We start from the raw sequence: 15,718 nt of genomic DNA, 5'->3' as shown, positions 1-15,718 counted from the left end.
TCAGGGGCGGCCCGTGATTCAGAAGACAAGTGAAGTGCTGACAACTGTATGTGACAAGAAACAATATTTTTTCAATCTTACCTTATCTCTTGTAGAGTAGGTCTATTCTCCTGTTCTTCAGGGCCGCGAATTTGTCAATGATGTCATCTAAAAAGCTGGGTTGTCCTTCAAGTTCCGAAAGAAGTTCTCTATGAATAGAAATGTTGGCCAAGGAGGACAAACGCTGCTGGGAAATTGTATTCCGCAAATAAGTTTTTATTCTCTTTAGACACGAAAAACTTCTTTCTACGGACACACTGGTGGATGGCAAAGACACTACAAGTGAAAACAACTTATACACTTCCTGGAATACGTCTTGATGAACATCACTCTGACGTAACATCTCCAATGCTTTCAAAGCGTTAACGCCACTGTAATTGCTATCACCATAAAGAAGTTCAAGTTCATTTTGTAAACGTTGATTTTTTTTTAAATATGGATGGGTAGCACTCGATCAAGTTCTGCAAAGCACCTGATGGAAATTCTTTAGAATAGTCTTTAAATTTTGTTGTATCTACCAAACTTAGAAATGATACTTTGTTCAAGTCATGAAATCTAGTATTAATTTGTGACAGAATATTGTCTACTATCTCGTAAAACAATGACTTGTATTTGAAGAAAATGTCTTCATCGGATAATTGGGCATGCTGTCTTTTATGGTTGCAGTTACTTCTCACTTTTGCATTACGAAATATTTTGTTGCAGTATTCTTCATTTCTTTTACTATTAATCAAATCGTAAGTACTTCGAATTTTAGCTGCACAGTAACTTATATCTAAACATTTCTTTTGCAGAACATCATACAAAACATCAGTTAGACTGAATATGTCATAAAAAACCAGAGCCAAAAAACTGAATTCAAAGTCATTCATGTCATTCAAGAACCCTCCGCATTGACGGATGGAAGTACTATCAGTTCCAGGATTTATTTTTATTTTTTCGAAAATCTCTTTTAAACCGTCCCAATTCTCTACTACTGTTTTGAGTATTTTGGAGTTCGATGTCCACCTCGTTTCCACAGCTGTTGGAATTCGCCTTCCAACTATCGAATTTAGAATGTAGTTACCTTTACCTGAATGATGAAAGAAAGTGGGAATTCCGCTTAGGTTTGCAAAGAAAATTCGGCAACTTGAAATACTGTTGCAACTCTGTTGCAGAACTAAATTCAAACGATGCGCTAGACAATGAATGAAAATAGCTTGAGGAACTTCATCTTTGACTTTTTTCTGTAGGCCATTTATGTGGCCTGACATTACACTAGCGCCATCGTAACATTGTCCTATCAATTTATTACGATAATTCAAAGGCCCTAAGATGCTGTCTATTAGTTCAAACAGGGCTTGTGCAGTCCGATCAGAACTTACGTCATAAAAACCTAAGAAACGCTCCACCAGTTTACCATGTGAAGTCACAAATCACTATTATAGAGAACTGACAGTTTTGTCCAACGTCCGTCGCATCGTCAATTTGCAATGAAAAAAAATCAGTTTCATTTACTTCTTTCTTGATTTGGTTACATACGTAGTCTGAAATACATTCAATTAGTTCGTTCTGTATTGTCTTAGACTCGCCGCTGAATACACATTTAATTTTATTGTATTGATTTCTAACTTCGTCGGAACTTACGGAGAGCAAAGTTTGGAGCAGTTCTTTGAAATTACCGCGGTTATGTGACGAAACTTGTTCATCATGTCCTCGAAATGGCAACTCTTGTTTCGCTAAATATATAACGGCTTGAACCACAACTTTCATAAAGTTCCTGTTTAACCGAACATTCTCATTAAATATTTTAATAGCTACACAATAAGGACGACTCCTGTAACGCATTGCGAATTGAGTTCAAATTTCTTTCGACTTGTTTCAATTGCAATACGCACTTCAAATGCTCACTCGAATCCCCATGTTTGTGAAATGCACGAGTTGAGTTCGCAAAATCGCCAAACCCCGCGTTATTCCAAACGTTCCTTTTCACTCCTAATAAAAGGCAAGCCCAGCAGAAAAGTTTTTGTAGAAAAACACTGCCACATAACCAGGTATACTCCCCATACCAGGTACTTTTAAAATGCAATTGATAAGAATTTCCGGACTTTTTTTGTTTTCTAACAGACACTGATAAACGCGGAGTTGGGCGATTAAACACTAATAAGTCTCTCTTATCTTCCTCGCGCCAACGAGAAAACGGTGTCTCTAATAAATTACACACTACATCGTTTTCTGGATTCATTCGCAAAATCACTTATGAACATCACTAAATAATACACAAATAACAAAATTAACTTGTTTCTCTCACCAAGAAATGGATAAAACTGACAATGGGTTTGCACTTGTCGCCTTGTCGGGATTCGGCGGGTTGGACAAGCGAGGGGTGTTTAGAAACCTGTTTCTTTATTCTTTGAATAGGCAAAGGAACGGCTCTTCTATCCTTGGAGGGTCAATGCTCGTTACCATGGCAACCTACAACAGGCCTGTGTACTAGAATTGTGGAAAAAGAAGTGTTTCTTCTTGAAAACCAGTACCTACTCTTACATTATATAGGGGGTGAGTGTCAGCAAGCGACGCGAAAGGGAAAGTGTGCAGCGATACACCCAGACACTTCACGAGGCTTTCGTCTTTCAGATAGCGATAGGAGATTTGTGAGCAAGTTATAACTATGATAAAACGAAAATGCATAATTATTGTGATTATAATTTTAAAATGTAGGTGAAGAGCCACTTCAGTCACTTCACCTTGCGGGCCGCGGATGAAATACATGATGTTAATACAACAGAAAGTTAAGACAAGCTCTAAACAGAAAAAATATGCATAAGCCGGAAGATTATCAAACTTAAATACCTACTTAAACTAGATGACGAATTAAATTATATGATTACTTTATAAACTAGTTACAATTGTGAATTTTAATATACGAGGGCTATTCATAAAGTAACTTCCGTTTTCATATAGCGTGCGTAACAACAGAGACAGTGGCGCCACTCTTGCGGTGGAGTGTACCTTGAAGCAGTACGTGTTGAGCAGCGGTAGAGTCAAGGTCGTGTCTTTGTTCCTCTCTGAGCCACGTGCTGTCAAAATGTGTACTGCAATTGCAAGTCCAGCCAGGTGTGAGGTACGTTCTGTAATAAGAGTTCTTGTGGCCAAGAACTGTAAAGCTAGTGAAATCCATCGCCAACTTTGTGAAGTTTATGGGACAGATGTAATGAGTGAAGGTGGTGTAAGACAATAGATAGATAGATAGATATTTATTAGCCTTAGGAAATACAATGATTTCATGGCATTGTCAGAGTGAATACATAATAAATATGCGGTTACATACATGTTATTCCGACATACAAGATGTCTACAATAATATAGAAATAATATACAATCAACACATTCTGTAATGAAGTCAATTCTCCACAGTTTTCTTCAGACCATTATTTGTACAAAGTTCTTGGTTTCCTTATCTTCTTGGGCAGTCTCACCCCAGACATGAATCAGACAGAAAAGAAGAGCAGTAAACACAAAACGAGATACTAACTACTGTAAGCTAAATTTGGAGTGCTAAACTAAGATACTCATTGACAGTAAAAGGCATGTGGAAAAGTAAAATATGTTTCACTGACTTTTTAAATCTAGCATAGTTAAGGGCTTTAGTTTCAACAGGGAGTTTGTTGTAAAGTCTTATCCCTGTATGTGATAAGCTATTGAGACTCTTGGATAACCTATGATGATTAAAATGTAAATTATTGCATGCTCTTGTGCTGTAATGTTGCCATATGTTCAAAAATGGGCGAATCCATGATGAAGAGAAAAGTAGTCGACCGAGTATCATGAATGCAGATCAGATTCGTTTGGTTGACGAAAGGGTTAGAGCAAACCGCAGGTTCACCATGTCGGAACTTAGTGGGGATTTTCCACAGATTAGTCGTACTCTTCTGTACAAAGCGATTACCGAAGATTTGGGCTACTGGAAACTTTCTGCCAGATGGGTGCCTAAACTTCTTCCTGAAGAACAAAAGGCTCAGTGGATGGGAGCAGCACTGTCCTTTCTTGCTTTTCTCGATCAGATTGTGACAGGAGATGACACTTGGGTGCGGTATGTGAATGCAGAAACAAAGCTTCAATCAATGCAGTGGGGCCATACTCACTCCCCGAAAAAAACTCACAAAGTGTCATCAAACATTTTCCACGAGAAACACATGGCAACTGTTTTCTGGGACAGAAAAGGAATTTTGCTAGTTAAGTTCTTGGAGAGGAATGCCACAATTCAACGCTGAGCATTACTGTAACACACTAACAAACTTGAAAAGAGCCATTCAAAACAAAAGTCGTGGCATGTTGAGCTCTGGGGTGATTTTCCTGCATAACAACGCCTGGCCGCATACAGCGCGTCATACTGCGACCAAACTGCAAGAGTTCAACTCGGAAGTATTGGATCATCCTTCCTACAGCCCAGATTTGGTGCCTAGTGATTACCATCTCTTCATGCATATGAAGACGTGGCTTGGCTCGAAGCGCTTTGATGATGATGAAGAGTTGAAAAACAGCGTCGTAGGTTGGCTTCAGTCGCAGGCAGCCGAATTCTAAGATTGCGGAATTTCAAAGCTCGTCAAACGCTACGACAAGTGTCTCAATGTGACTGGAAACTACGTGGAAAAATAAACTAGAGTATATACTTTCAAACGTACTGTAACTCAATTCTGTAACGTCATTCACAGGTTTGTAAAAAAATAAATGGAAGTTACTTTATGAATAGCCCTCGTATATAAACGTGCGTTCTAAAATAAGATGTTTCACTTTGGACTTGAACGCATTTAAGATAAGGCAGCCCCTAATATCTGTAGGTAATGAATTTCAATATATGGGATGAGATTGGGAAAATCTAACTACAGCATCTTTGGGGAAAATATTGAATCAACCAGGTATGTTCTTCATAGTTTAAGTTACAGAGCCATTTTATTTCCAGGTTCAGTTCAGAACATTACTTACTTACTTACAAATGGCTTTTAAGGAACCCGAAGGCTCATCGCCGCCCTCACATAAGCCCGCCAGCGGTCCCTATCCTGTGCAAGATTAATCCAGTCTCTATCATCATACCCCACCTCCCTCAAATCCATTTTAATATCATCCTCCCATCTACGTTTCGGCCTCTCTAAAGGTCTTTTTCCCTCCGGTCTCCCAACTAACACTCTATATGCATTTCTGGATTCGCCCATTACAATGAAATAATGCGCTCTACCAGTAAATTACAACACCATTTGATTATTAATTCGGAAATGTGGACAAGTGAATGATTGGCCTACTACAATAAAAATCCGAATGCACCAAACAAATTTTTTTCGGCAAGTGAGCGTCTACCTTTATTACAGTGAAATCTCAGTAGAATGTACATCAGAAAATCGAAACTTTTATACTTTATAATGAAAAGTACTTTATTCTGAAAACCATGCCTTTTGACCTACCATTACCAGTTGTGATTACAGTTCTTGTGTCACAGAACAAATTCAAACACACAAGTACACTTGAAAGAATTACTAAACATTACAATAAAACACTAACAGTTTTAAAAAATAAATACAAAATAAAAACTTTTTAAATGTAAGAATTAGAGTAACCTCAAGAAATCACTTATTTTTGTTTGAAGTGTTTTTTTAAGTAGTTCATTTTCCACAAATTGTTCTACTTCTGTCAAACACATCAGAATTCTTTCTGGAACATTTTCAGTCTTTCCCAGGTAATTTTAAGTTAGTCTACATACTTCATTGTATCCACAGAAGAGATTGCTGAGCCATGTCAAAGATCGTCAACAAGTAAGATATCACACTTCATTTTAAGGTGAATGAAACTTCAAAATCGATAAGTTATTTAAGAAAAAACATTGTTACACATAAACGTATGTCATGATATAGTCGTAAAAGTTAAAAATAAGTGGACTGTCATAAACTGATGGGGATCCTAAAGAAAACTGGTGTGGATTGGAAAGAGAAGGCTGTACAGTAATCTTCATATGAAACAAGTCAAAGTCAGGATACGAGAAGAAATGTCAGAAGGAAGTGAAATTGGGAGAGGAGTACGTCAAGGATGCTCTTTATCACCTACCCTGTTCAACAGCTACTTGGAGGATTTAGTGAAGAACTGTTTTCAGAGCATGGGAGGAGTTGTAGTAGAAGGACGAAGATTTGCTGATGATAAGACGTTGTTAGCAGAAGAGGAGACGACACTAAGGGATATGATACTGGAGCTAAATGACAGCTCTGAGCAGTATGGGATGAAGATAAATGCAAATAAGACGAAGACCATGGTCATAGGAAGACAAGTAAAGAAGGTTAACTTGCGAATTCTAAATGAGGCAGTAGAGCAAGTGGACAGCTTCAAATACTTGGGGTGTACTATAAGCAGTAACATAAGCTGCTGTCAGAAAGTCAAAAGGAGGATACCAATGACCAAGGAAGTTTTTAATAAAAAAAGGAGGAGATCTCTGCAAAAAGAACTAAGGAAGAGAATAGTGAAGTGCTTTGCAATGAGTGTGGCATTGTATGGGGCAGAAACACGGACACTACGACAAAGTAAAGAGAAGCGAATAGAAGCATTTGAAATGTGGATATGGAGAAGAATGGAATGTGTGAAGTGGATAGACAGATTAAGAAATGAAGCTGTGTTGGAAAGAGTGGGTGAAGAAAGAATGATGTTGAAACTGATCAGGAAGGGAAAAAGGAATTGGTTGGGTCACTGGCTGAGAAGAAACTGCCTACTGAAGGATGCACTGGAAGAAATGGTGAACGAGAGAAGAGTTCGGGGCAGAAAAAGATATCAGATAATAGATGACATTAAGATATATGGATAAGTATATGAGGAGACAAAGAGGAAGGCAAAAAATAGGAAAGATTGAAGAAAGCTGAATTTGCAGTGAAAGATCTGCCCTTGGGCAGAATACTGAATGAATGAATGAATGAATGAATGAAGTCCACACCTGTGGAGTAACGGTCAGCGCGTCTGGCCGCGAAACCAGGTGGCCCGGGTTCGAATCCCGGTCGGGCCAAGTTACCTGGTTGAGGTTTTTTCCGGGGTTTTCCCTCAACCCAATACGGGCAAATGCTGGGTAACTTTCGGTGTTGGATCCCGGACTCATTTCACCGGCATTATCACCTTCATATCATTCAGACGCTAAATAACCTCGATGTTGATACAGCGTCGTAAAATAACCCAATAAAAAAAAAAGAATGAATGAATGAATGAATGAATGAATGAATGAATGAATGAATGAATGAACACTTATTAACTTCAAAATTCTGTACGTAATTATGAAGCCATCTTAAGCAAAGAGAATGAAAAATTAAATATCCGTGCACAGTAATATAATGTGATTTGAGTGGGGAATTTGAAAATATACGTTAAACTGAAAAATACATTCTAGTGAAGTACCGTACATTATTTTGAGATTTCACTGTATTACTAAGCTACCATTACAGTGCAGTTTTGCAAAGGCTTTGGAATAATATTGCTCTAAATTTTCAATGCAAATTATATTGTATTTGCAATTTAAAAAATATGATCGTGCTTGTTTTTTAAACTTTTCTTTGATTTTGTAAAAACCACTTCCCAACCTTGTGTTGTAATATACTATTATAATATAATTTTTCTTTGAACTCCGCTTAGGCCTTAAAATTCTCAAAGTTGGACGAAAAGGAGATTAAAAACAACAAAATTTCCGTGCACTGGACAGTAATCATCTCCTCGTTCTCTACATAGAGTTCCACCACCTTCTGAAAAAAAGCACTGGTTAAAACCACTGCTATAATTTAACCCAACTTAGCCTAAGCTAGAATACTATGTCAGACTACAATAAAATAGAATAATTTTAATGGAAAAGAGACTAAAAGAAAGGATAGCTGCTAATAGCTTAAATCGTATTTTGTATATATTTACCAACAAAAAGGTGAAAAAAGTTTTCGAGCAGGTTGTAAGCATTGATTTTTCAGGCGAGGAGACCTGTAGGCCTACCAGTAAGTAAAGAATCCCTCGAATGTGAATGCAGATAGAAATTGAGTCAGAAAGTAATATTGTCAAATAAGTGTTGCTGCAAGCAAACGAATAAAGAAGCAAATAAAGAAAAAACTAAAATTATTCAGTATTAGTGAAATAATATGCTCTTCTAATTATTAACTGAAACATATCTACCAGTGCTATTTTTAAGAAAAAGATTGGCAATATCTTTGGCTCAATAAGAAGTGTTCTAACTTGTATGCAGCTAACATTATATGCCTTCATGTGTGTTCTTCACTTGCAATTCCCCTGTTCTTAACATATTAAGGAAGCATAAAACACAAAATAACTTATTGCAAAAAACATATGACGAAGTCTGCTGTAATGACAATTCTCCTTACGTTTCCGAATATAATTTATAATAACTATTCTATAAAAAACATTTGACATAACTTTAATCCAACACACACATCTACCTTCTAACCATGTTTTTTTTTCTCTAAACCAATGAAATGTGTACCGATACTAAATATTGTAAGTTTCAAAGTTACCGGTACTAGAAAATAATCTAATACAATTACGAATACCGTACCGAGAATTAATTCTTCATTCTTGATTAATGTACATTCTTTTAAAAGTACTAGGTGCGGCATTTAAAATACAAAAATAACAACTTCACTGTGTTAATACTGAAATTGTGATGTTATGTTTCGATGACTAGTTTCGATGTTGTATCCATCATCCTCTGAAATCAAGAGTTCTAAAAAAAACACCACAATTGAAATATTAAAACAGTGAAGTTGTTATTTATTTATTTTAAATAACTTTAATAGTTTCTTAAGTAAGAAATAATTTACATTTAACCAAATGTTATTCTTTTAAATCTAACACTAAAGTAAGTACATTATTTCCAATCATATAATAATAAATAGTAAATAATAATAATAATAATAATAATAATAATAATAATAATAATAATAATAATAATAAAACTAACCATTCAACACTATTGGAGATGGTGATAACTGATAGGGTGAGGACGACTGTTCAGATCCAAACAGTGAGCCTGGCGTCTGGGGAGAGTACAGTTCACCAGTCTGGAGGCATGCTTTGTCTGCACAATCGAAAAAATTAGTGTGTACAAATTGAAAATGTTAAAAAAAAAAAACAAACAAACAAATCAAACATACCTGAATTTGTTAACATTCATCCAGTATGTGCAAAGATAAACACTTTTTAATTAATATTTCCAGAAATGGCCTGAACACTTTGAAATAAATTGAGAAACTTGTACAATTCCTCATTATGTAAATTTGTAGTTACCATTCATTCATTCATAGTTTTCTACCCAAGGGCAGGTCTTTCAATGCAAACCCAGCATTCTCCAATCTTTCCTATTTTCTGACTTCCTCTTTGTATCCGCATATGATATAATTGTCATATATTCCCAAATTATTATGTTTTAAAGTGTTTTAATTAAAGTTTTTATGAGATGTGCGTGGCCTCGAACTCTCAGAACCACACGAAAATGTGCTTAGAATATAAATCGCTCATACCAAAAACAGTGGTATGAGTCATTCTCATGCAAAACTGCATGTCTTACTACGAGAGACATTTGAATGATCACCTATTCCAGGTCTAAGAGAGGAAACAAAACAAAATAGCGATATAATAGGACTAAAAACACACATATTTCAATGTCGTGACTATATTGCTATATTTTCTTCTGCTTAAAATAATTACGCTATCTATTTGAACAACAAACTTTTTCTACTGACCTGATAGTTTTGCACAGCTATTCAGTCTTCAAAGTGCAGGTGTGGGATTTCAATGAAGTGATCAAAGCTAAGTGGATGAGAACAATACGCATATCTGACTAAAGCCACTTTTTCACATTCAACATCACTTCCGCATTCAAGCAGTCCAATATCAAACACCACAAAATTACATTTTCAAACGATGATATTGGTATGTCAATGTCATAACTTGCCTTTTGCCAAGCATATTGTAACATAGGCTTGTACTTCAGTGCAGAAAGTTGATTGTATAGCACAGAATGAAGTCTGATGATGAAATGACGATCATGTAACTTTACTTGTGGTTTTTCACATTGTAGTCTTACAAAATCAACGATCCTTCTCATGTAGAGCTTATATTGCCTAAACAAGTACATATCAAGAGGTTGGCAATATTCTTTTGTCTTCAGTGGCAATATCTTGAGTGTAACATTCTTGTTCGGAAAACTTTCATCTAACAGAGTATGATCTTTATGGCCTGACCAGGAATCACACAACAATAGGCTCTTCTCATCGTCATGTACATGTTTTTATTTTAGTTGGTTATTTAACGATGCTGTATCAACTACTAGGTTATTATTATTAATTATAATTATTAATTTCAATTCAGGAATCCGCCCCTGAGCACGAGTTCTACTCTTTCAGGGGCGAGCTAAAGTTTCTCTGTATATTTTATATTACAATTATTAGCAAAATGAATGAATGAATGAATGAATGAATGAATGAATGAATAAATAAATAAATAAATAAATAAATAAATAAATAAATAAATTTAGCATTGATGAGACTGGTGATAGCGAGATGATATTTGGCGAGATGAGGCCGAGAATTCGCCATAGATTACCTTGCATTCACATTACGGTTGGGAAAAACCTCGGAAAAAACCCAACCAGGTAATCAGCCCAAGCAGGGATCGAACCCGCACCAGAATGCAACTTCAGATCGGCAGGCAAGTGCCTTAACCGACTGAGCTATGCCGGTGGCTATGTAGCCTACATGTTAACCAATGACTGTAGTTAGAAAACTTTTCATATGCTCTTTCGTCATTTTTCCACTTTTGCTTGCCTCCACATGAATGTTTCGTGGACATGTTGCTTCAAGTTTCTTTGAAACATTTGGGCCAAAAGTGCCTTGTATCTCTTGAAAACAGATATAGAGCTTGATAGCTAATCTGCCACTCATTGATAAAGCCACATCAATTGTATAGCTGTGTGTGGAGCTATGCACAGACTGCAACACACCAGCTGTAGTTTTCTCTCCTCTGTGAGATAGTGTTGACAATGAAGACATCTCATAATTAAATTGACTTTGGTCACTGTTCCAAACATTTTCTTTGTCTGCACTCCCGTCTGTTCAGGGGCGTATTTTGCGGACTACCGGGGCTACCGGCAGTAACCCAAGGAAATTACAAAAGAAAAAGTTTATAATATAACATAATGTAATAATTTTGTATTATTAGTTTTAATACAGTAATTAAAATTAAAGTAATTGTTAGATTTATATGTGCTCTCTGCTCTCGAAAAGAAACAAGTTGTCAAGGCAGCATCGCTGGAGAAACCGCTTGCTACGTGAGGTAGCCTGTGACCATACCGCGCACGCTGTCCTGTAGCAACACTGCCCATCCCCCCGCTCTCTTCTGTTTCCATCGTGCAGTGTAGGCGGGTGAGTTGCCGCTCTCGTGATCGGTTTCTTCCCAGGCGCGAAGCAACAATACGCTTAGCATGCTAGCTCATGAATGTAATTGTGTTCTTGCAGTGCAGTATTTTAAATTTGTGATTTGTTCGAGTGTCTAAGAGTTATATTAATTGTGAATTATTAAGTTTTTAATTTCCCAGTTAAGTGATATTGTGAAAAATATGGCAGAACAAGTTTCTGGAGAGGTTTGTGTTGAAAATGACTGTGTAATGGAAGGTTTATTAAAAGTGCCTTTTAACCGTCGTACATACAACGAGGAAGTTGAAATTGTGAAAATGGAAAGATCAACTCCTGAGTTAAATTTGTCCATGGACGTAAAAGAAAAACAGCGTGAGTACACATGCCATTTCACTTCAACATCATATGGTAAGTGGAATTGGTTGTGTGGTAGTTCTAAACCGTCTAAACTATTTTGCTGGCCATGTTTGTTATTTAGCCGCGAAACTAATGTGTGGTCAAAAGAGGGTTTTCTAATATCAACTCCCTTCGAACGGCAGTCCTAAAACACGACAAATCAAAAGCTCATATTTGTAGTAGCATGAACTTTGCAAACTTTGGGAAGACAAGAATTGATTTACAGCTAGATAAGCAAACAGCTCTACATATCAACCAACACAATGCTCCTGTGGAAAAAAAATCGGGAGATTTTACGGCATCTTATTAACGCAGTCTGCTTTCTAGGAAAACAAGAATTGGCTTTTCAGGATCATAATGAGAGTGTGGAATCAGACAATAGAGGAAATTATATTGAATATTTAAGTTCCTTAAGTGAATTTGACCATTTACTGGCCAATCATCTTGAGAGTTCAACAGTATTTCGTGGTACTTCTCCCGCAATTCATAATGACTTAATATTTGCTATAAGTGGGGTTATGATAAAGAACATAAAATCTGAAATAGAAGAAGCACCTTTTGCGGCCATTGTTGTTGATGAAACAAGTTACTGCTCTAATCAGAGTCAATTGTCCACTGTTTTAAGATACGTCGATAGTACTGCCAATGTTCAAGAATGGTTTATAGGATTCACAAATGTCAGTTCGGGCAAAACTGCTGCTGCTTGGTTTCAGCATGTGGAAGGTGTTATAGCAGAATACAATGTCGGCAATAAGTTAATTGCACAGACATACGATGGTGCTTCAGTTATGGCGGGAAATATTAATGGCTTAAAAACAAAAGTTCAAGGAAAGTATCCTCAAGCACTATTTGTCCATTGTTACAGCCATGTTCTCAATTTAGTTTTGCAACAAACTACTTCATCCATTCCAGAATGCCGCATTTTTTTTCAAAACACTGTCGGGTTTAACTGGATTTTTCTCTTCATCTCCTAAAAGATCAGAAAAACTCAAGAATTTATGAAAAAGAAACTCCCAAAAATAGCACCAACTAGATGCAATTTTACATCTCGGCTTGTAAATACAGGAAAGTAATACAGAGAACAACTGACTGCTTTCTTTGAAAATATCATTTGTAATGAATGACTCTGAAGAAAACTGGGTTGATGATGTAATTGTGCAGGCTCAAGGATATTTGTATTTTTTCACACAGTTTCAGAATATATTTATTCTTGAAGTCAATGCTAGAGTGTTCGCACATACAGATGTGCTCTACAATATTCTTCAGACAAAAAGTCTAGACATAGCATACTACTTGCAAGAGGTATCAAAGTTAAAAAAAAAATACTATATCCGAGTTCAGACGTAGTGGGTTTCCGTCCATATGGAGTAATATGGAAAATGAAAATTCTTCAGCCAATACAATGGAACCACCATTAAAGCGAAGAAAAGGAGATGATGAATTGAAATACAGGCAGCTGTACTACAGCATACTAGATCGTATGCAGATGGAAATTACTGACAGATTTTCTGATTATGGAAAGCTTCAGTTCACATATCTTCTAGATTCTCAAAAATGTTCTGCTTATAGAGAAAACTTCCCGAATGAGGCACTAAACAAATTATTTCAGTCCTATAACAGTCACTTTGATCAAGTACGTTTGAAAAATGAATTAAGTGTAATATATTCAGCAAAGGTCTTTGATTTTTCGAACAAACCTATCCATGAAATATTATCTGCCATATATGAAAACCAGCTGAACCAAGTTATTCCTGAAGTCCTTAAATTGGCAACATTAATTGTGACAATACCAGCTACGTCAGCATCAGTAGAAAGAACATTTTCTGTGTTGAAGAGAATAAAATCCTACTGTAGATCAACTCATACACAAGAACGTTTATCCGGCTTGGCACTGATGTCCATTGAAAAGTCATTTCTACAGAAACTTCGCAAGCGGCCCAACTGTAATTTCAATGACGAAGTCATCAAAGTATTTTCGTCCCAATCAAGACGTCTGAAATTCATATATAAATAGGTAAGGAATTTTATTATAGGGACTTTAAAATATATTTTGTGTAATAATAGGGTCAGTGGTAGCCCAGGCCCTTAAACCAGCATACACCACTACGTCTGTTACATATTTGTTCACTTCCTCCACAAACCCTTGTGCCTTCTGACGAATACTATGATCTTCTTGTATGTGCTTATATGTGACGAACTTGGTAATATGCTTGGAAGAAATGCTATATTCAGGCTTAAGTTTATTGATAAAAGTAATCAAAGCTGTGAAATTGAGGCCAACCACTTTAGACGCTTCTAGTGCCCACATTTGCAGATGCCAATAGTATATTGTAGATCAATGTCCACACCTGTGGAGTAACGGTCAGCGTGTCTGGCCGCGAAACCAGGTGGCCCGGGTTCGAATCCCGGTCGGGGCAAGTTTCCTGGTTGAGGTCTTTTCCGGGGTTTTCCCTCAACCAAATACGAGCAAATGCTGGGTAACCTTCGGTGCTGGACCCCGGACTCATTTCACCGGCATTATCACCTTCATTTCATTCAGACGCTAAATAACCTAGATGTTGATACAGTGTCGTAAAATAACCCAATAAAAAATACTGTAGATCCATATGCTCTTGACCTTTCAGATTTTGATATTACATCTTCTTTAAAGTTTTTAATTGTGACAGCCTGTTTCCCTTGAAGTGAGCTTGACCTCGCCTTTTGCTAGTCACACAATCTAATATTAACTTTCAATTTGATTTACTTCGAATGCATTTATAGCACCTCATAAGTTTGCTATAGGAGTTGAAGCCACAATTGTAATAGTCTTTATAAATATTCTCCTGTATGTTGTCATCAATATCTTGTAATACACTGGACCTCGACATTTTTGGTGGAGATGGTTCGTACTCACACTGATTTGAAGGTTCCTGTTGCTCTGGAGATGAAAGGCTTGTACTGCTGGAAGAGCCAACTTCAGGTATGGGCTCTTCCTATCCTTCAAAATCACTATACCTATCCAGCGTATCTTCATCCATTTCTGTGTCATCCCCTTTGTATTTGTGCATTATTAAGCTATATAACATATTCGCGAACTCCATATCCTTGACTCCGATTAGTTTCCATATTCAGCACGTCGCTATTTTGCCTCTAAAACTTTGACAACATTCATGGGATTGTCCAAATCTGTGTAGTAATGGTCAGCGCGTCTGGCCGCGAAACCAGGTGGCCCGGGTTCGATTCCCAGTCGGGGCAAGTTACGTGGTTAAGGTTTTTTCCGGGGTTTTCCCTCAACCCAATATGAGCAAATGCTGGGTAACTTTCGATGATGGACCCCGGACTCATTTCACCGGCATTATCACCTTCATCTCATTCAGACGCTAAATAACCAAAGATGTTGATAAAGCGTTGTAAAATAACCTACTAAAAAAATAAAAAAATAAAAAATTCATGGGATTAATTCGCCTCTTGATACCGATGTACACTCTTTACACTCTAACACACAACCGAACACTCCTACTGCAGCTATACTGTTCACACAACTAAAGTACTTGTTAGTGCAGGTACAACATGCCAACGTTGAATGGTGCTAGCAGACAACAGCTGAATTTTGCATGGGAAAGACTCATACCACTGTTTTTGGGATGGGCGATTTATATTCTAAGCATATTTTCGTGCAGTTCTGAGAGTTCGAGGTCACGCACATCCCTTGTTAGTTGTTTTCTGCACAATTTTAAGCAATATCTATCACAGAGAGTTACAATATATTTCATCATAATAATCAAATTGTACCTGTACAAGTACCGTAACTTCGGAAATAAAGAATATTAATATGATTGGATGGTTGGTTTCTGAAGCCCACCACTGGCTCTTCTCAATTGGTTTTGATTTAATTG

At 36.8% G+C, this 15,718-nt stretch overlaps 1 protein-coding gene across 2 annotated transcripts in view; it reads right to left on the bottom strand.

Annotated features, from left to right (window-relative positions):
• The window catches only part of LOC138705143 (transcription elongation factor SPT5-like), a 136,047-nt gene that overhangs the window by 17,882 nt on the left and 102,447 nt on the right, over window positions 1–15,718 (bottom strand). For both annotated transcript variants that reach the window (XM_069833804.1, XM_069833803.1), the window contains one exon: window positions 8,996–9,112. In XM_069833804.1, the coding sequence (XP_069689905.1) occupies window positions 8,996–9,112 (117 nt within the window). The remainder of the gene's footprint in view (window positions 1–8,995; window positions 9,113–15,718) is intronic.

The sequence above is a fragment of the Periplaneta americana genome, chromosome 8 (genome assembly GCF_040183065.1).
Source record: "Periplaneta americana isolate PAMFEO1 chromosome 8, P.americana_PAMFEO1_priV1, whole genome shotgun sequence".
NCBI lineage: Eukaryota > Metazoa > Arthropoda > Insecta > Blattodea > Blattidae > Periplaneta > Periplaneta americana.
This window is presented reverse-complemented; position numbering and strand designations above follow the sequence as displayed.